We start from the raw sequence: 22,545 nt of genomic DNA, 5'->3' as shown, positions 1-22,545 counted from the left end.
ACCAATCACGAGGGATTTTTCTTTTTTAAATGTAGTGGCTTCAGCCAATAGTGAGTGAGTAAATTCAAGTCTGGCCGTTGACTCTCTGGTTTCGCTGCTATTCATATGCAAATTAGAGGCGTCGCACCTCCGCGCGGTCTCTCAGCGGGGGGCTCTCCACCTACGTCATGGTTCGTTTACGACAATTTGTGGCACAGACAAACACGACGTTCGCTGCCTCTAAATTGTCGAAAACTGCCGAAAATTAGGGAGATTTCCAGGAGTATACAGGCGTTTACGGGGTCGAAAATCCCACTTTTCATGCAGTGCTCGATGGCGGGGTGGCCAAAGGATACATGGAGATCCCCCAGGTGGAGCGTGCAGTTGTGGTGCAGTTATATCGTCTGCGTCTCCTATCCAAGGCCTGTAAGTTCTCGGCTACATTCGCAGCCAAGGCTTACAGCACCGCTGGACAGCCCACCTCTGCCCTGTATGCTATAGCCCTCCTGCAGGTATATGAGGCCAAACACTAAAAGAGCTGCATGAGGGTAGTTCTGGTGCAGGGTTGATGCAGGAGCTTTTTCAGACAACGACGGACCTCGCCCTCAGGGTGATGAAAGTCACTGCGGCTTCTCGGCCAGACGATGTCCACGCTAGTGGTCCAGGAATGCCATCTCTGGCTGAACCTGGCCGAGATAAAGGAAGTCTACAAAGATCGGCTTCTTCTGTGACACTGTTGAGAACTTTGCCCAGCAGTACAAATGCAGACAGAGGCGATGAAACACATCCTGCCCCGGCAGTTCTCAGTAGTACAAATGGCAGAATGCTGCTGCTGTCTGTGACTCGATGACAAAATGCCGTCTCATGCATCTCAAGCCTCTCCCTCGCGTGAACTGTGGAGCCAGGTAAGTTTGCCACCACACTCACGGCCCCCACACCGGGACGCTGTGCCTTCAGAGGCTGGCCCCTGTGCTCCACAGCTTTGCCCCACTTTACCACCGGTTTACCTCAGTGGCAGACAAGGATTCTCCTGTGCTACATGTGGAGATCGCAGTCCTACTGGCGAAGGATGCGATAGAGCCAGTCCCTCCAGCCGATATAAAGTCAGGGTTTCACTTCATTGTACTTCTTTTTGAATCAGGCCCTTCACAAGCTTCCATTCAAGATTCCTAAGCAGAAACACATCCTCACATGCGAGTATGCGTTTCCCCCAGTGAGCCTGCTCACACAGACCCTGTGTCCACCCGGACCTGGTTCCCAGAACTCATGCTCGTCAAGGCAGCCCCTCCCTGGCGGATCCCCCTGAGGAAGGACCTGCTTTCTCATGGAAGGGGCAACAATTGGCACCCGCATCCAGACCTCTGGAATCTTCATGTGTGGTCTCTAGATGGGACGCAGAGAACTAAAGTGGCCTACCTCCAGTGGTAGTTGACACTATCACTTCAGTTAGAGCTCCCTCTATGAGGCATGCTTACGCTTTGAAGTGGAGCCCCTTTATTGCTTGATGTTCTTCTCGCTTGCTGTATTCACACCATATGTTTGTACATGGACCACACTCAGAACTTCAGAACAGCTCTTTGTCTGCAATGGAGGACAGCAGAAGGGAAAGGCCGTCTCCAAAGTGCCCACTTGAAAGTGGATGCCATTGCTTGGTTTACTAATCCCAAAGCGAGCCGTGAGCCCTTGGAGTGAGAGCTCACTCTGCTCAGAGTGTTGCTCCCTCCTGGGCATTGGTGCATGGCACCTCTCTGGCAGATATATGTAGAGCTAAGTGCTGGGCAACATCTAACACATTCACGAGATTCTACAGTCTCAGAGTGGGGCGGTTTCTAAAAACAGGTAATATGCCGGGTAGGCTGGCTCGTTGTCTCTCTTGCTGTGCCATTTCCCTCTAAGGACGGGATACGAGTGGTTATTCTGCTCCTTAGGTGAGTTCCCCCAACTGTTAAACCCTGGTGGAGTTCCTCCAGCATCCTCGGCAGTCAGATGCTGGTGCCAGGTCTAGTAATTGTGTGTATGCCCAGTTGGTCGACCCCTGTACTAGACAACTTTGTAACGGTATTGACTCCACCTCTGGACAAGGCGAGAACTTTCATATGTAGCACTACCCAAATCGTCAGTCTATATGAGTAACTCCACGTTACCTCCCTATGGGCAGGATGTGGTTTCCGTAGCATTCCTTTCTGGTTGGAATAGGCACACTTCCCAGTGTTATCAAGTAGTCTCACTGTATAGGGTCAGAAGGAACACAAGTGATCGCCATTCTCCATGCAAAGCCATGTCCTTTCTTCCGCCCCAACAGGTGCAGGGGGACTAGGCGGCTTACTCTGGGCAGTTGTTGTAACACTTTCCAAAGGGATCCAATAATTCAATTCAAACCGACGTAACGTTGAACATGAATGACTGATAGGGAACATGAACTCTAGGTTACTAATGTTACCCCCGTTCCCTGAAAGAGGTAACAGAGATGTTACGTCCCATCGCCACAACTCCTGTACCTCCGCTGAAATGGCAGGGACTCCGTCTCGGCTCCTCAGCAGAAAACTTGATGTGAGAGTTTGGCATATAAACCCAGAAGCAAGGAATGGCTCGCGATGTAAATCACACTTGGCTTGTTCTGTTACCACTGAAGGTTGACTGGTAAAAGTCACTCAGGTGAGATCCCATTATGTCAGTTCAGTCCGACGTAACGTCTCCATTCCCTCCTTCAGGGAATAGGGGTTACATTAGTAACCTAAATGTTTTATTTCCTGTGTCTTGACATGTTGAAGAACCTGTCCTTTAACCCCACCCCCCACCCCCAGCTAAATCCAATAGTCTTTCCTTACATCTAATAAAAGCTGCATAATTTTTTTCTAATTAATAAAACTGTCAGAAGATGGAACGATATATTCAGTGATAAATGTGTCTGTATTTTTCTCTGTATGTAGAATCAGCTGGTTCAGACACAGATAGACGTTCATCAGATGATCCAGGACAGAATGAAGAAGATTCAAGAGATCAAACACTCAGTAGAGCTGAGAAAGGTTTGTGCTTCGATCAACCCCAGTTTATATCCTGACTTATGGTCACTTCCAATCCCCCTCTCCCATTTCACTTTCTGTTCACTCTCCAACTATCCTACCAAAAATACATCTCAAAAAATTGTATGCATCATAGTATTTCAATCTAATTAATAAAGGTGTTGAATACATTGAGAGTTCTGCCATCTTTTAGTAATCTTGGTTTATTGCACTTGAGTTGTATGCAGTTTTATTAGAGTGCTTTGACAGCTCGTCCTCAAGAGCAGCATGAACATTTATTTTGTGTTACACTGAAAAATCACACATTTGAACTCTTTCCACACCATTGATGGAAATTTACGGCTTTCTGTGTTTTCACTGTTATACGGTAGGGAGCGCTATTATACATCTTCTGAAAAAGTACGGAATCTTCTGATCAAAACACAGGTGAAGAAGCAGAAACAAGTGATTGCATATGTAAGCATATGCATATGTAAAATAATGCAATCAACATTAAACAGCATATAAATCAAATCTGCCCATGTTACCCTAATGAAATGTTGACCCAGGACGAGCTATAGGACTATAAAGCTTTGGGGGTGTTGATGAGCTCAATCTACTCCATCTATGTTTTGATCATCTTTCTGAACACGATCCAAAAATGCATTTTTGCTCAAAATATTGCTTTTTATTAAACTTACCCTGTTGATAAAAAAGAATGCATTAAGATAGAATACAATTGTGTTCTTTCTTTTACTATATTGCATGTTTCAGATATTCATTCAACAAACTTTTCGGTGGGCCATGACAATATTTTGAAAATGATCAAAAATGCTGGCAGTAGCTGGCAACTTTAAAAAAAAAAACGCTGGTGGGGAAAGAGTTGATTGACATGAGTTTAATTGATGATGAGAGATTTTCATTTTGTGGTGAAGTATTCCTTTAAATAATATGTGAATACATAATAGATTATCAAATAGAACATCTTTTAACTGTTGTCATTCATCAGAGAAACACAGAGGAAGAGAAATCCTCCAGTGTTGAGCTCTTCACTGATCTGATCCGCTCCATTGAGAGATGTCAGTCTGAGCAGCTGAAGATGATGGAGGAACAGCAGAAAGCTGCAGAGAAACAGGCTGAAGTTCTCATTAAAGAGCTGGAGCAGGAAATCACTGAGCTGAAGAGGAGAAACACTGAGCTGGAGCAGCTCTCACACACTGACGATCATCTCAAACTCCTACAGGTCAGTCAACATCTGTCTCATCAGCCATCATGTACAATATTACAGGACAAACCAGAGGTGGGGGACTTGAGTCACATGATCATATTCTGTTTTTGCTCTATTTCTCCAATGACAATAGTTCCAAACAAGCCACAGCAAAAGAGGTGCACCGAAATTTTTGAAATGTTTATCAAAAAATTAAGAGCTTGGTGTCTCAGATTCCTTGGGTCATGCCAAAAGCGTCAATAATGACTGTTTTTAACACTTTGACATATCGAATTTGGTAGGATTCATTGTCAGCATGTCTTGAAGGAACCTGAGAAGTTTGAACACAGAGCCACCTAGTGTCCCAGAGATATAAGGTTTTTCATAAAAAGGTTATTTCAGCTTTACAGTTTCTGTAAGAATGAAAATCAACAAAGACTTTTTGCTTTCCTGTTCAAACCCCCTCTTTCTTACCACCATTTGTAATTCCTAAAGTCACAAGAGGTGCTGATACTGATCAAGGCTTGACGGTCACAGCTTTGGCTGTAAGACATTGTAAAACAAAGGCTCTGACCATTTTATCATGCTTTAGAAATCATACAGAACAGAAAGAAGCAGTAATAACTAGGGCTGGGTATGAAATATCGATTTCTCAATTTTAATCGATTCTTACTTTTATAAAACAATATCAATTCTTAAATCCAAAGAATCGATTACTCATCCTGTTTTCAGTTAATGAAGGAAATATACATTGTAGCACGCCTCCAATCCATTAAATTGCAACAATCTTTGTGCTTTATTACTATTGATGTGAAACAAAGTCTCAGATTTCTAATTGCGTCTATTTTTTTTAAATGAAATTCAAAAACATAAATACCGTTTTGGCGCTGTGGCGTGAGATCGCTCTGCTGCAGCTCAGCTCAAGAGGAGCGCGGAGCAAACATGAATGGATCTTCTCTTCCACCTTAAAGGGTTAGTTCACCCAAAAATGAAAATTATGTCATTAATTACTCACCCTCATGTCGTTCGACACCCGTAAGACCTCCGTTCATATTCGGAACACAAATGAAGATATTTTTGTTGAAAGCTGATGCTGAGAAAGGCTTCAGATAGGCCTCCATTGGCATTCAGTACATTCACACTTCCAAGACCCATAAAAGGCACTTAAAACGTCGTTACAAAGTCCGTCTCACCACAGTGACTCTACAATAATTTTACGATGCGACGACAATAGTTTTTGTGTGCAAAAAAAAAATCTAAATAACACCTTTATCCAGCTTGTTATTGTCTTCCGTGTGTGTCTCCACGACGTGTGTGTCTCCTCATAAAACATATTTAAAACTCTCTCTCTCTCTCTCTCTCTCTCTCTCTCTCTCTCTCTCTCTCTCTCTCTCTCTCTCTCTCTCTGTCTCTGTCTCTGTCTCTGTCTCTGTCTCTGTCTCTGTCTCTGTCTCTGTCTCTGTCTCTGTCTCTGTCTCTGTCTCTGTCTCTGTCTCTGTCTCTCTCTCTCTCTCTCTCTCCTGTAGATGAGCTCATCTCTGTACAGTCGTCCACACAGCAAGAACTGGACTGAGATCAGGATTGACTCTGATGTGAATGTGAACTCTCTGATTTCAGCTCTGACTGAACTGAAGAAAACTCTAGATGGGACTCTACATGAAAAACTCCGTCAAACTGGTATGTGCATATCATACAGTGTATATATATATTTTGCTATTAACTATCTAGGAAAAAAACAATTTCAAGGAAAATTATGGATTAAATAACATTTTAGCATCAGTGACCTGTGAATTATTTTATCTCTGTCTGCAAAAGATCACACTGTTCATAAATATAACCACAACATAACTTCAACCTGCCATGTTAGCATTAGACTGGTGTGATAAAATCACTTACTAAACCCAGTGTATGTAAAGTTTAAATTTAACTCACGTCATAATCAGTTAAAACACTATTACTGTAACTTACTTTAGAGACATGTAAGCAACATGATGTAACTATCCGTGTACAAACACTAACACATCAGCAGAACTCACTACACACCACTGATGCTGCCAATAGAGAGAAACTCACAGTTAACCTGAAATTATTCCTATTAATAATTCATCATTATATTGTCATCTGTGTTCGCAGGGTTAAAGTGGGCTCAGACGTTTGCAGGTACAGTGTGACTGACACAATACACTCACAATACTGTTAATAATCTGTATTATATACAGGGTTGCACATAACTGGTACAAATAAACGATGCTCAGCAGAAAACGTGGAGGAAAGCGCTTTTGCACATGTTTACTTAAGGATTTGGATATCTAATTATGATAATAACAATTTACATTCAATATCTATCTAAATATTAACATGTTATTGTATTGTTGTTATATAAGCTATGCTATGAAGTAACTAGTAAGTACGAGTAGTTTTTTTATTGGATACTATTTTACTCTTACTCAAGTAACTATTCAGATTAGTACTTTTACTTGAGTACAGTGTTTGGATACTCACCTCTGTCTGCGCATCTCTGTGTGAACACACACACACACACACACACACACATGTTGGTGCAACAGCATTATGAGGACTCTCCATAGGCGTAATGGTTTTTATACTGTATAAACTGTATATTCTATCCCCCTACACTGCCCCTGCCCCTAAACCTAACCCTCACAGGAGACATTCTGCATTTTTAAATTTTTAATAAAACATTGTTTAATATGTTTTTAAAGCGATTTGATTTACGGGGACATTTGAAATGTCCTCATAAACCACCTTGATGTTGTAATACCAGTGTAATACCCATGTCATTATACAAATTTGTGTCCTCATAAATCACATAAACAAGCACACACATGCACACGCACACGCACACACACACACACACACACACACACACACATACACGTCTATATTACCAACAGGGGACCATCACTCCACACTGACCAAGAGGGGACCTGTGTTTCTAGTCATTTTGAAGAAACAAAACTTAGATACAAAATTTTGTTTTAAGGTCTTTTTTCATAATATAACTTCAAATAAGCATTTATTTTTTTTATTTTTAAACATGCCAAGAGGGGACCTGACCGATGTCTACCTATCCAACAGGGGACCTCCATAGCCTGCAATGGAGCTGTGTGTGTGAAAGGGAAGAGAGCTGGCAGTCAAGTCTGTCTTCATTATTTAATATATATATATATAATTATAATTATATAATGTTCACACAGGCATCAGGGAACACAATGAGCACACAACGGAGAAAAAGCCATGTTGTGGACATTACAGAAAAGAATTTAAGAAATAAAAAAATTCTTAAAATTAAGAGTTATCTTTAAGAAATTCATTCTCTGTTGTGTCTTCATACTTACAGTATATGATCCGTCCACATCTCTCATTTAAGCTTATTTTCAAGAACACCAACACTGTAAAAAAAATTAGGTCTCCAATTGAAAATTTTCTAGTGACCGATCACATCTAAATTTTTTAGTTGGCCAAATTGAATTTCTTGAATTTTAATTGAATTAAAGTGCATCAATTTACAGAAAATTTTCAATTGGAGACCCACATTTTTTTTACAGTAAAGGTATTTCAATGTGTGACTTATTTTTGAATAAAACATAGTTTCTGCTCTCTAAAATCCCAAATAATGTCCTTTGTTTTTGAGATTTTTAGAGTGAGATTTGATTTCTTGCACCAATAAAAAAAATATATATATATAGAACTGGACAAGCAGAAATTGTTCTTTAAGGTAATAATCACAGGTCATCACTTTATATAGTAAATAATGATTATGTTAAACACAATGACTCGGTCCCCTGTTAGATAGTAAATCACGACACCAGTGTGTTTAATTTGTCATTTCTTGCCATAAACACACTGTAGATATTTAGAGTTTTTATAGCAATAACTGAGTTTTAAGAGTTAAATCAAGCAGAAATATTTCTATAATGTATAAATTGCAGATCATCTTTGAATAATGATTATGTTAAACACAATGACTCGGTCCCCTGTTAGATAGTAAATCACGACACCAGTGTGTTTGCGTTGTCATTTCTTGCCATAAACACACTGTGGAGATTTAGAGTTTTTATAGCAATAACTGAGTTTTAAGAGTTAAATCAAGCAGAAATATTTCTCTAATGTATTAATTGCAGATCCTCTTTGAATAATGATTATGTTAAACACAATGACTCGGTCCCCTGTTAGATAGTAAATCACGACACCAGTGTGTTTAATTTGTCATTTCTTGCCATAAACACACTGTAGATATTTAGAGTTTTTATAGCAATAACTGAGTTTTAAGAGTTAAATCAAGCAGAAATATTTCTCTAATGTATTAATTGCAGATCCTCTTTGAATAATGATTATGTTAAACACAATGACTCGGTCCCCTGTTAGATAGTAAATCACGACACCAGTGTGTTTGCGTTGTCATTTCTTGCCATAAACACACTGTGGAGATTTAGAGTTTTTATAGCAATAACTGAGTTTTAAGAGTTAAATCAAGCAGAAATATTTCTATAATGTATTAATTGCAGATCATCTTTGAATAATGATTATGTTAAACACAATGACTCGGTCCCCTGTTAGATAGTAAATCACGACACCAGTGTGTTTGCGTTGTCATTTCTTGCCATAAACACACTGTGGAGATTTAGAGTTTTTATAGCAATAACTGAGTTTTAAGAGTTAAATCAAGCAGAAATATTTCTATAATGTATTAATTGCAGATCATCTTTGAATAATGATTATGTTAAACACAATGACTCGGTCTCCTGTTAGATAGTAAATCACGACACCAGTGTGTTTGCGTTGTCATTTCTTGCCATAAACACACTGTGGAGATTTAGAGTTTTTATAGCAATAACTGAGTTTTAAGAGTTAAATCAAGCAGAAATAGTTCTCTAATGTATAAATTTCAGATCCTCTTTGAATAATGATTATGTTAAACACAATGACTCGGTCCCCTGTTAGATAGTAAATCACGACACCAGTGTGTTTGCGTTGTCATTTCTTCATCTCAAACACACTGTGGAGATTTAGAGTTTTTATAGCAATAACTGAGTTTTAAGAGTTAAATCAAGCAGAAATATTTCTATAATGTATTAATTGCAGATCCTCTTTGAATAATGATTATGTTAAACACAATGACTCGGTCCCCTGTTAGATAGTAAATCACGACACCAGTGTGTTTGCGTTGTCATTTCTTCATCTCAAACACACTGTGGAGATTTAGAGTTTTTATAGCAATAACTGAGTTTTAAGAGTTAAATCAAGCAGAAATATTTCTCTAATGTATTAATTGCAGATCATCTTTGAATAATGATTATGTTAAACACAAAGACTCTGTCCCCTGTTAGATAGTAAATCACGACACCAGTGTGTTTGCGTTGTCATTTCTTGCCATCATAAACACACTGTGGAGATTTAGAGTTTTTATAGCAATAACTGAGTTTTAAGAGTTAAATCAAGCAGAAATATTTCTCTAATGTATTAATTGCAGATCCTCTTTGAATAATGATTATGTTAAACACAATGACTCGGTCCCCTGTTAGATAGTAAATCACGACACAGTGTGTTTGCGTTGTCATTTCTTCATCATAAACACACTGTGGAGATTTAGAGTTTTTATAGCAATAACTGAGTTTTAAGAGTTAAATCAAGCAGAAATATTTCTCTAATGTATTAATTGCAGATCCTCTTTGAATAATGATTATGTTAAACACAATGACTCGGTCCCCTGTTAGATAGTAAATCACGACACCAGTGTGTTTAATTTGTCATTTCTTGCCATCATAAACACACTGTAGAGATTTAGAGTTTTTATAGCAATAACTGAGTTTTAAGAGTTAAATCAAGCAGAAATATTTCTCTAATGTATTAATTGCAGATCATCTTTGAATAATGATTATGTCAAACACAATGACTCGGTCCCCTGTTAGATAGTAAATCACGACACCAGTGTGTTTAATTTGTCATTTCTTCATCTCAAACACACTGTAGATATTCACTGTATAGATTGAGATAACTCAATTTTATGGTGACTTGCATTAAAATGTTTATCCGTCTCAATTAAATTATGTGAACTGAATGACTTTTAACATTGACACTTTAGTTATTTAACCAACTGATGATTTTCAAGTCAGCAATCAACACACAACTGAGTTTTGACCTCCAAAATCTTATTATAGTGTATTTTTATGGTAAGTATTGGTGTTTAATGTTTTAAATCAAGCAGAAATCACTCTTTAAGGAAACAATTGCAGGTCACACTTTATACAGTGAACATGATTTCCTTAAATTGACTTAAGTCCCCTGTTGGATGGTAAAACACGACACCTGTTTGATTGCTTTGCCATTTCTTGCCATCACAAACACACTGTAGAGATTTTGAAGGTCAGAACTAAATTTTTTGGTGACTTGCATGAAAATCTTCATCCGTCTCAATTAAATTATGTGAACTGAATGTCTTTTAACATTGACACTTTAGTCGAAGATTTTCAACTCAACAATCAACACACAACTGAGTTTTGACCTCCAAAATCATTATACAGTGTATATTAAATTTAAATAAAAAATAAAAATTTCCTTACAAAACAGTTTGACTCAAGTTTGACTCTCTACTGCTTATTCATTATTGTTTATGTTACATGGTCCATGTTTACATTACAGTATAAAATTGTTCCTAAGTTTTCCCCTTTTATATAGATGGTAATGACTAAATATCCTCGCACACCGAAATTTTCACACGTTAAAAAAAAGATCAAGCACGTTTACACACAGCCTCTGAAACTTTCCTTCCTTCATCATAAAAAAAAATCTGATCAGGTTCAGTTTTCTGCATTTTTCGCATCCATAGCAAGCATTTAAAGAGGGGTTTCAAATTTCTGTGTTATTCATTTTTGTGTTAAAATTTTGAACATAAGTTGAACAGTTTAAAAAAGAAAGTGTGAACCTTCAAATTAGCCATTATAGTTCATAAAGTTTTGCTGGCGTTTGTATCTAATTGAGAAAAGAATGAATGTAAATTGAAAGATGTCGTCATTGAACGCATTTTGTGCCAAAGCAAATAAATGATCCACAGTTTAGCCACATAGGCTGATGTGATCCCTGAGTGAAGAGTTTTGAAAAAGTGATGAGTATTCAGAAATGTGTCCTAGCAGATGTTTAAAAAACCCTGTAATATCACTATTAGTAAGGGATCACTGTATAATATCAGTCTTTAAATGTGAGATATTTAAAGTGAACCTAAAGTATACTTGCAATAGTGGGATTTTATCACAATTAAATATACTTAATGGATGTTTCGCAAAAGCGTTGTTTAGTGATATTGCGTCCTTGTGTTTCTGCTGTACGTCATCAGCAACTGTCTAAGTTCAATTACAATACTCAAGAACACATGTACAGAGGATGCACAAAAGTACCCGGATGTTATAAGATATATGAGTATAAATAACTCCATACAGATCTATTGTTTTACAAAAATAATCTATTGTTTACAAAAGGAGAAAACGTGTGTACTTTAATGAAAACTTGGACCATGTGACATAAACTGAAGTTAACAGCAAAAAAATATACTATAATGCTGACTGTTGTTAGTGTTTTTTGTTGTATGAGTTAAAAGTGTATATGTTGGGTGAATCCTCATTGTGTTCTGGAAGAATGAGTTGATTTAAGACATCAATGAAGTGTTTTGGTAGTTTTAGCACATTTTGAACGTGAAATTAACTGCTTTGCTTTGAAAGGTGTCCTAGCGATTGTAGCTGAGAGATAGACGTCAAACAGACTCAAACAAAGACCCAGAATTCTGTGGTGTTACAGCACTGTGGCTGCTGTAAATGGCTGCTGTACGGTTTCTTTATGAAATAACAGGCACAATGGCAAAGATATTTCTGCAAAAACTCCAAAGTAATGTTCGGTTGCAGTGAGAAAGTCACAAGAGACAACTAAAAAAACTCATGCGTGTATTTAGCCTAGTGTAGATCTGTTTGCTTACACATCCCCCAAACTCCATTTACATATGAATACAGGAAAGGCCAAAGCGATTGTCTCACAGGTGAGGAACAGGCCTAACAGAGCTGTTACACCCATGTCACAGACACAAACTTCTCATCCAAACTAGAGAAAACGCTGGGATTTACCTGGGAAAATTAAATCAATGTACACTTTTTCCAATCCCTACGACACATTTTTCAATACTTGGGTCACTTTTTTAAAACTCTTCTCACACTTTTTCACACAAATTCACACAACTGAATTTCAGCTTGGCACAGCAGTTATTTTAGTGTTCAAAATGCACTAAAACTACCAAAAAGGATTCTGAGGATTCAAAAGAATCACCCAATATTTCAATATGGTAATACTGCCGAAATGTAGCAAATTGTTTTTTTTTTTTTAATTAATTTTAGTTAAGTTTTGAACATAAGTTAGGGAGTTTTGAAAAGAGAATCAAAAAAATTTCAAATTGGCCTATACAGTTCATAATGTTTTGGTGGTGTTTGTGTTGAAGTAAGAAAATAATTCTTATAAATCGAAAGATGTCGCCATTGAATGTATTTTATGCCAAATCAATGATAAATTATGACTTTAGATGGCCCCACTTTATATTAGGGGGCCTTAACTACTATGTACTTAAATAGGTACAATGTACTTATTGTGTTCATATTGTATTGCAAAACACTTTTGCTGATATTGAGGTGGGATACGGGTAGGGTCAGGTGTGGTTGTATTGGTAAGTTTAAAGGTAGGGTTAGATGTAAGGGAAGTGTCAACAGTGTAATTACAAATGTAACTACAGAAATAAATTACAGATGTAATTACATGCAGGTATATTTAAAAATGTAAGTACAATGTAAAGACATGTATGTACACAATAAGTGCATTGTATCAAATGGATAATTAAAATGTTAGTACATAGTAGTTAAGGCCACCTAATATAAAGTGGGTCCCTTTGGATTTTAAGATTTTATATTTCAGTATAATTCCTGCAGAAATAAGTTGATCATCGTTCTGACTTGAATGTGTTTGATCAGTTCTGAAAGCAGTGTGTTAGCATTCAAAGAATGTGCTAAAAATATATAGTTTTGCAGATAGTTAGGTACGAATAACAAAAGTGTTCGTGGATTTTGGAAAATGTGGTCATTGAATGCATTTTGTGTGAAAGCAATGAAAAATGATTCACAGTTTTTAACATATCAATTTAGTATTGGCCAATGCAATAAAAAAAAAAAACGTAAAGCGATATGCAGAAAGCTGTGGGGCTAAACACCAAGAAAATATCACTTCTAATAAGATGAAAATATATTTAATTTAATTTTTAAAACAATTTAAAACATGTCAACAGTTTTATTTTTATTTATTTTTTTTACATTTGCTGGGACACATTTCTCAATCCTCATCACTTTTTCACTGTTCACTTTTTGTCTTCACTCAGTGATCACATCAGTCTATGTGGCTAAACTCTGGATCATTTATCATTGCTTTGGGCACAAAATGTGTTCAATGACGACATCTTTCAATTTACATTCATTCTTTTCTGACTTTGACACAAACACCACCAAAACATTATGTACTATACAGGCCAATTTGAACATTTTTACATTCTCTTTTCAAAACTGTTAAACTTATGTTAAAAAAAAATAGACATTTGCTACATTTCGACAGTAATACCATATTGAAATATATTTTGAATCTAAAATACTATCAAAACAAATAGATTTAGCTGGTGTTAGTTTTTAAATTGCATTGCCATCCATTCAAAAGGGAAAAATTTAGGAATAATGTTATACTGTACTGGACCAAGGACCATGTAACATAAACTGCAGTGAATTATAGTGTAAGTCTTTTTTTGAAAAGAAAATTTTACAGAAGAAAACATTGTGTAATGATCATGTGTTTTAGGTCTGTGTTTTATGATTGAAAAAGTGTGTTTGTTGGGTCCTTTTTGGTAGTTTTAGTGCATTTTGAACACTAAAATAACTGCTGTGCCAAGCTGAAATTCAGTTGTGTGAATTTGTGTGAAAAAGTGTGAGAAGAGTTTTAAAAAAGTGACCCAAGTATTGAAAAATGTGTCGTAGGGATTGGAAAAAGTGTACATTGATTTAATTTTCCCAGGTAAATCCCAGCGTTTTCTCTAGTTTGGATGAGAAGTTTGTGTCTGTGACATGGGTGTAACAGCTCTTTTTGGCCTGTTCCTCACCTGTGAGACAATGGCTTTGGCCTTTCCTGTATTCATATGTAAATGGAGTTTGGGGGATGTGTAAGCAAACAGATCTACACTAGGCTAAATACACGCATGAGTTTTTTTAGTTGTCTCTTGTGACTTTCTCACTGCAACCGAACATTACTTTGGAGTTTTTGCAGAAATATCTTTGCCATTGTGCCTGTTATTTCATAAAGAAACCGTACAGCAGCCATTTACAGCAGCCACAGTGCTGTAACACCACAGAATTCTGGGTCTTTGTTTGAGTCTGTTTGACGTCTATCTCTCAGCTACAATCGCTAGGACACCTTTCAAAGCAAAGCAGTTAATTTCACGTTCAAAATGTGCTAAAACTACCAAAACACTTCATTGATGTCTTAAATCAACTCATTCTTCCAGAACACAATGAGGATTCACCCAACATATACACTTTTAACTCATACAACAAAAAACACTAACAACAGTCAGCATTATAGTATATTTTTTTGCTGTTAACTTCAGTTTATGTCACATGGTCCAAGTTTTCATTAAAGTACACACGTTTTCTCCTTTTGTAAACAATAGATTATTTTTGTAAAACAATAGATCTGTATGGAGTTATTTATACTCATATATCTTATAACATCCGGGTACTTTTGTGCATCCTCTGTACATGTGTTCTTGAGTATTGTAATTGAACTTAGACAGTTGCTGATGACGTACAGCAGAAACACAAGGACGCAATATCACTAAACAACGCTTTTGCGAAACATCCATTAAGTATATTTAATTGTGATAAAATCCCACTATTGCAAGTATACTTTAGGTTCACTTTAAATATCTCACATTTAAAGACTGATATTATACAGTGATCCCTTACTAATAGTGATATTACAGGGTTTTTTAAACATCTGCTAGGACACATTTCTGAATACTCATCACTTTTTCAAAACTCTTCACTCAGGGATCACATCAGCCTATGTGGCTAAACTGTGGATCATTTATTTGCTTTGGCACAAAATGCGTTCAATGACGACATCTTTCAATTTACATTCATTCTTTTCTCAATTAGATACAAACGCCAGCAAAACTTTATGAACTATAATGGCTAATTTGAAGGTTCACACTTTCTTTTTTAAACTGTTCAACTTATGTTCAAAATTTTAACACAAAAATGAATAACACAGAAATTTGAAACCCCTCTTTAAATGCCTGCTATGGATGCGAAAAATGCAGAAAACTGAACCTGATCAGATTTTTTTTTATGATGAAGGAAGGAAAGTTTCAGAGGCTGTGTGTAAACGTGCTTGATCTTTTTTTTAACGTGTGAAAATTTCGGTGTGCGAGGATATTTAGTCATTACCATCTATATAAAAGGGGAAAACTTAGGAACAATTTTATACTGTAATGTAAACATGGACCATGTAACATAAACAATAATGAATAAGCAGTAGAGAGTCAAACTTGAGTCAAACTGTTTTGTAAGGAAATTTTTATTTTTTATTTAAATTTAATATACACTGTATAATGATTTTGGAGGTCAAAACTCAGTTGTGTGTTGATTGTTGAGTTGAAAATCTTCGACTAAAGTGTCAATGTTAAAAGACATTCAGTTCACATAATTTAATTGAGACGGATGAAGATTTTCATGCAAGTCACCAAAAAATTTAGTTCTGACCTTCAAAATCTCTACAGTGTGTTTGTGATGGCAAGAAATGACAACGCAAACACACTGGTGTCGTGATTTACTATCTAACAGGGGACCGAGTCATTGTGTTTAACATAATCATTATTCAAAGATGATCTGCAATTAATACATTAGAGAAATATTTCTGCTTGATTTAACTCTTAAAACTCAGTTATTGCTATAAAAACTCTAAATCTCCACAGTGTGTTTATGATGAAGAAATGACAACGCAAACACACTGGTGTCGTGATTTACTATCTAACAGGGGACCGAGTCATTGTGTTTAACATAATCATTATTCAAAGAGGATCTGCAATTAATACATTATAGAAATATTTCTGCTTGATTTAACTCTTAAAACTCAGTTATTGCTATAAAAACTCTAAATCTCCACAGTGTGTTTATGATGGCAAGAAATGACAACGCAAACACACTGGTGTCGTGATTTACTATCTAACAGGGGACCGAGTCATTGTGTTTAACATAATCATTATTCAAAGATGATCTGCAATTAATACATTATAGAAATATTTCTGCTTGATTTAACTCTTAAAACTCAGTTATTGCTATAAAAACTCTAAATCTCTACAGTGTGTTTATGATGGCAAGAAATGACAAAGCAAACACACTGGTGTCGTGATTTACTATCTAACAGGGGACCGAGTCATTGTGTTTAACATAATCATTATTCAAAGAGGATCTGAAATTTATACATTAGAGAACTATTTCTGCTTGATTTAACTCTTAAAACTCAGTTATTGCTATAAAAACTCTAAATCTCCACAGTGTGTTTATGGCAAGAAATGACAACGCAAACACACTGGTGTCGTGATTTACTATCTAACAGGGGACCGAGTCATTGTGTTTAACATAATCATTATTCAAAGAGGATCTGAAATTTATACATTAGAGAACTATTTCTGCTTGATTTAACTCTTAAAACTCAGTTATTGCTAAAAAAACTCTAAATCTCCACAGTGTGTTTATGATGGCAAGAAATGACAACGCAAACACACTGGTGTCGTGATTTACTATCTAACAGGGGACCGAGTCATTGTGTAAATCATAAATAAATCAAAAGTGGTTTGTTTAAAAAAACTCATAAATGTATAAGGTGGTAAGGTGGGCCTTTTACACCCCATTTTACATGGGGCAAAAGTCACACATTATTTATACAAATACTTGAGCTAAAATGTTTTTTTTTTAATAATGTCTTAACACTTGTTTAAAAGAATAGTAAAGTTTGTACTATTTTCTGTTTATTTTGATAAATACAATAATATTCAATGAATATAGGCTACTGTCATTAAAATATGTTAAAATAAAAAATACAAAAACAAAACTTCTAATTACATTCTGGTTGTTTAGATTTTTAAATCCTTTTTTCTTGGATTCTGTGTAGAATTTAATTGTAATGTAATGCAAATTTTGAAACTAGTCAGGGTATCTAGTAAAGAGATGTAATGCTTGTTCCTTTAGTAAGCAGCCTGTTAAACAGCAGAGTCTCTCTGGGACAGCAGGCCATTCAAACAATAGAGGAGTGTGTGTGAACGACGTGTGTTTAAGAGCCCTTACAGTTCCTGCTCCAGCCTACAGGGGAGCTGCTGAGTATGACCTTAAACACACACACACACTTAGGTCCCCACTTGGTCATAAGTTTTAAAAAAAATTACCAGAGTGTTTTTACTTAATTTTCACATGATTTAAACACACACACTTGTAGGTCCCCACTTGGTCAAAAGTAAAAAAAATCACCAGAGTGTTTTTTTAGTGTTTTTACTTGATTTTAACATGATTTAAAGCATGACCAACAGGGGACCTGAAAAATGTCCCCTCTTGGCTCAGAGGTCCCCTGTTAGTGAGTGTGTTACGACACCAAGGTCCCCTGTTAGATAGGTAGACAAGTACACACACACACACACACACACACACACACACACACACACACACACACACACACACACACAGTGTTGTCAGCCTCTGAAGCCTCACTATATGAGGACATGAACACATGAACTTCATGTCCAGAGCCGCTCTGAGTCACTTCATGAGCATTTCACAGTTTCATTTGAGAGAAACTACAGTCACATAAACACACAGAAACAGAAATATCTTCAGCGCTTCACCGAGTCAAAATAAGTTTGGTTGAATTTAGAAATGTCTCAAAGTAATAATAATACTAACACTACTAATCAGGGCTTAAAAACTTTTTTAAAAAAAGCAGGGCTTTCACTCCGAGCAGAATCGATATTTTAACGTTTCCGTTTTTGCGTTCCTCATTAAACGTTACTGTTCCGAAAACGGTTTGATTTGAAAAAATACCGGTTAATAACGTTATTTTAATTTAGCCTATACTTTAAACAAATATGTATAAATAAAGACTTATTTTCACTCAATAATAATATAACGCATGATAATTAAACTTGAATATTTATTTCATAACATTTTTAAAACCATAACAGAAATACATGCATTAATTACAAAGCATAAACAGCGGGACAAATATTGACCTGTTTTAATGGAGCGGAAAGTGGCCTCTATATGCCTAATTCTTTTCAGAAGAGTGATAACATTCTTTGTACATAACTTTTTTTTCAACACGACTTGTTTTAAAAATTGCATGAATAAAGAATAAATAAACTGGATAACCATTGCTCTTTTAATGCTGGTAATTTCAAAGCAAACACTGCGCAACACGTCCTTGCATCACATAATCAAATTCAGTCAGCTAATAAAGCTCGATCATTTAATGCAATATAACACCATTTAATACGAAGCATCAACCGTCTGTAGAAAACATTGACCTGTATTGGCGATCTGAAAGACTATAGGAAAAATGTTTGATAGATGCTATAGCCTACTTGGATAGGCTTAAACGAAATCCACAAACTAGCCTAAATCAGACTATTTGAGCTTAAAGTCCGAACTGCTTATTTAAAAGTACGAAAAGAATGTCCTCCAATACCTGCGCTTCATTGTAGAGCTCAGCGGGGAAAGAAATGTGCTTGAGGCATGAAAATGCGCGCTCATACTGACTTGCGCTACCGGTAGATTCACAGATGATGGTGCGCGCGCATTATTTTCACTCACGCTTGATCCGTCAACGTCACATGCTGAACTACTCTATTCATGATTGGCCACTGCCAAATTAAAATATTAAAGAGAACGATAAAATAACGTTATTAACCGGTTAATGGTCATTTCAAATTAACGTTTCTGTTCAGAACGATTCAAATTGATTTGTATTTCGTTTTCGTTTTTGTTCCTCTTAATTTCGTTCGTTTCCGGTTTTCATTTTCGTTACTTGAACCGGTTCAGAGCCCTGCTACTAATAATACATTATTATTAATAATTATTTTTTAAGGAATGATCAAAATTTTCCTTCCATGTTTTAATTTGAACAGTAAATCTCATTGTGCAGAACAGTTTGTTTAATTTCATATAATTAAAAGACAAATCTTCATTTGATTACAAGAAAATACATAAAGAATTTGTGGAGAAAAACATTTCATTGAAATTTATGTTTTTATGAATTAGACATGATTTTTGATTATTAAAATTGAATTAAACCATCCAGAAATATTAAAACAGAAAAACATAATTTGGTCAAAATGAGGCAGAATTAAAAAAAAAAAAAAAAAAAAAAACTTATTTCATAGGGCCCTACATTTTTACTAAATTGTTAGTTTCAATATTTCAATTAATTAGACATGCTTTTTGAGTACTAACATTTAATTTGACCCTTAAAATTAAACTTAAAAAAAAAAACGGAATACAGAAAAAATAAACGTAATATCATCTGCCATGTTGAAGAGAAAAGAAGACGGTGAGGAGAGCAGTCAGGAGGAAAGTGATGATGTCAGCGTGTAGGATAAGTGTGAGCACCAATCAGCTTCTCCCCTTGAGAACCAGACCAAACGAGTTATGTGCACCCCTGAATATATACTGTACATCTGAACATGATTCTGAAGTTGATTGATAATGTCTGATCTCTCTCAGTGAATGTGACTCTGGATCCTGATACAGCGAATCCATATCTCATCCTGTCTGAGGATGGAAAACAAGTCAGTTATGGAGACATTAGGCGGAACGTCCCAGAAAACCCAAAGAGATTTGATCACGCCGTTTGTGTTCTGGCAAAGCAGGGATTCAGTTCAGGGAGATTTTACTATGAGGTGCAGGTGAAGGGAAAGACTGTGTGGGATTTAGGAGTGGCCAGAGAATCCATTAACAGGAAGGGGACGATCTGGCTGAGACCTGATGATGGAGTCTGGACTGTGGTTCTGAGGAATGAGAATCAATATTTAGCTGGTGAAAGTCCAGCTGTCTCTTTATCTCTGAGAGTGAAACCTGAGAAGGTGGGTGTGTTTGTGGATTATGAGGAGGGTCTGGTCTCTTTTTATGATGTGGAGTCCAGATCTCATCTCTACTCTTTCACTGGTCAGACTTTCACTGAGAAACTCTATCCATATTTCAGCCCAGGCGATAATGATGAAGGTGAAAACTCAAACCCACTGATCATCTCACCTTTAATGAATTAGAATATATGAATGAAAACCAAAATTTGTACAAGTGCAGAATGAACTGTATATTCAGGCCCTTAAAACTTTCCAGAGTGTTTCTATTGTTATTCTGTGATGAAATTTCTGAAGTCATTTTCTCTCTTTTCTCTCCAGCTGTTAATATTGAATGTCTTGTGAAATGTTGAGGTTTTTGGTTTATATTGTAATAACTGCAGCATCTGAATAAAGACAAGTGTTCAATTCTAGAACTGATATTGATTATAATCTAAACAGATAATTATTATATAAACACATTAGAGAATGAAACTTCATGAACATCTGCTCACATAAACATTACAACAGACAGACAGGATAAGAATAAAACGTGGGATATTTATTGTCGAATAAATTATTTTTATCCAACAATAAAGATTGTGAATGAAAATACTAATATTATTATTCAGTAGATGACTCTTCAATCTAGTGCATATTCTTCTAGAGAAGCGAGAGCATTAGAAGCTTCACAATGACAGTGTTTTTGACTTTGGTTTGAGCTCAATATCAGTGAATGCGTGCACCTGAGTGAGCTGACGGCAGTCCATCGATGCCAGGAGCTTCTGAGAGCCGGAGACGGTGGGAACAAACTTCTCCATCAGTGTAACCGTCGCAAGCTTCTCCACATCACTGACACACAGAAAGACAATATCAACTCTCTGGAAGATGTTCACTCTTTAAATATCATATTTAATGCAGTACAATCTATGTTTCTGAACCAATCTAAAGTGCATGAACACGTCACAGCTGAAATTAAACTGCTGTTAAACACTGAAAGTGCACTGTAAGGTGTTTTATTACATTCATGTGTTATAATGAGTGTGTATTGCAGGGAATTAAACTGCATTTTCTCACTTCTGAGTGGCAGTTGAGAGTTTGAGAGTTACCATGACGACTGTGGCTCATCCGCATGCCTGGCTCACACTACAGGAGTTTTAAAATCCTATCCGATTGTAAAATCTGGTTGCAGCACACACTTCAGGAGAATCTTTGCAGATTTTCTTCCCTCAAATCTTAAACATGCTCACACTACAAGATTTGAAATTCGTGAAGCATCACACACTACAAAATGTTATTAAGATTATTGTGCCAGAGGAAGCGCGTCACGTGATCTACGCAGCAGATCGGAATCGGGGAAAATGGATACTGTAAACCGAAAACTTGCTCTATCAATAATGATCGCTTGAAAAAAAAAAAAAAAAAGCGTAAGAATAAACGAGTGTGGATGAGAAAATGGTTGGGGAGACGGGATCAACATGGACTGTCAGTTCTTCAGCGAGAAATGGAGGTAAAATTTACCTTATATTACTATCATAAGCCCTAGTATTCGCACGGGATTAGTATTATCTGGGGACCTCGTGTGATTTAGAAATTACTCCCCACATCTGAATTTTGCGTGGCGCATTCGCACGGGATAAGCAAAGCCTGTGATTTTACTCGAATTTACTGACTTATCTCCCGGATATGATGTCAAGACTTAATGTTTTTTTCGTTATAGATATAGCTGTATGAAATTATAAACAGTTGTATCAATATCATTTTGATTGTTTTATAGTAATAAAAATAATAATTTAGTTAAGTTAGAGAACAGACGCTACAATTAAAAACTGAACTGAGCAATATAATATATACGGCGGAAGATTCAGTTTCAAACCTAAATGTAAAAGCGCCCATGTAAGCGAGTTTGTCATTGTCATTTTCTGTTTTTGTGTTTTTCATTAAGAATATTAAAAACACCATTCAAGCAATTTACTCCCAAATTGATGCTCATTCTAAAGTGAAAGTATAATCCGCGCGGCCGCACGGGAATTCATAACGGTGCGCATTTTATGCAGCCTAGCGCCATCCTTCGTTAAAGATAAAGATAAAAATGCACACAGGAAACAAAAACCTTGCAAAAATGATATACGATCCGCCCAAACCCGGCCAAATCACAGAGATGC

At 36.4% G+C, this 22,545-nt stretch overlaps 1 protein-coding gene across 1 annotated transcript; it reads left to right on the top strand.

Moving 5' to 3' along the window:
• Positions 1 to 335: 335 nt before the first annotated feature.
• LOC307118001 (uncharacterized protein) lies at positions 336 to 20,587 on the top strand (the record flags this gene model as incomplete). The annotated part of the gene is made up of 7 exons (XM_079803294.1): positions 336 to 491; positions 1,121 to 1,192; positions 2,910 to 3,005; positions 3,991 to 4,224; positions 5,715 to 5,865; positions 6,322 to 6,348; positions 20,046 to 20,587. 7 exons carry the CDS (start codon positions 336 to 338, stop codon positions 20,585 to 20,587), a joined length of 1,278 nt encoding a protein of 425 aa, XP_079659420.1.
• Positions 20,588 to 22,545: the final 1,958 nt, after the last annotated feature.

The sequence above is a fragment of the Gobio gobio genome (genome assembly GCF_949357685.1).
Source record: "Gobio gobio genome assembly, chromosome: 21".
Taxonomy (NCBI): Eukaryota; Metazoa; Chordata; class Actinopteri; order Cypriniformes; family Gobionidae; genus Gobio; species Gobio gobio.
Note: the sequence above shows the minus strand (reverse complement) of the source record. Positions and strands in the feature narration are given on the sequence as shown.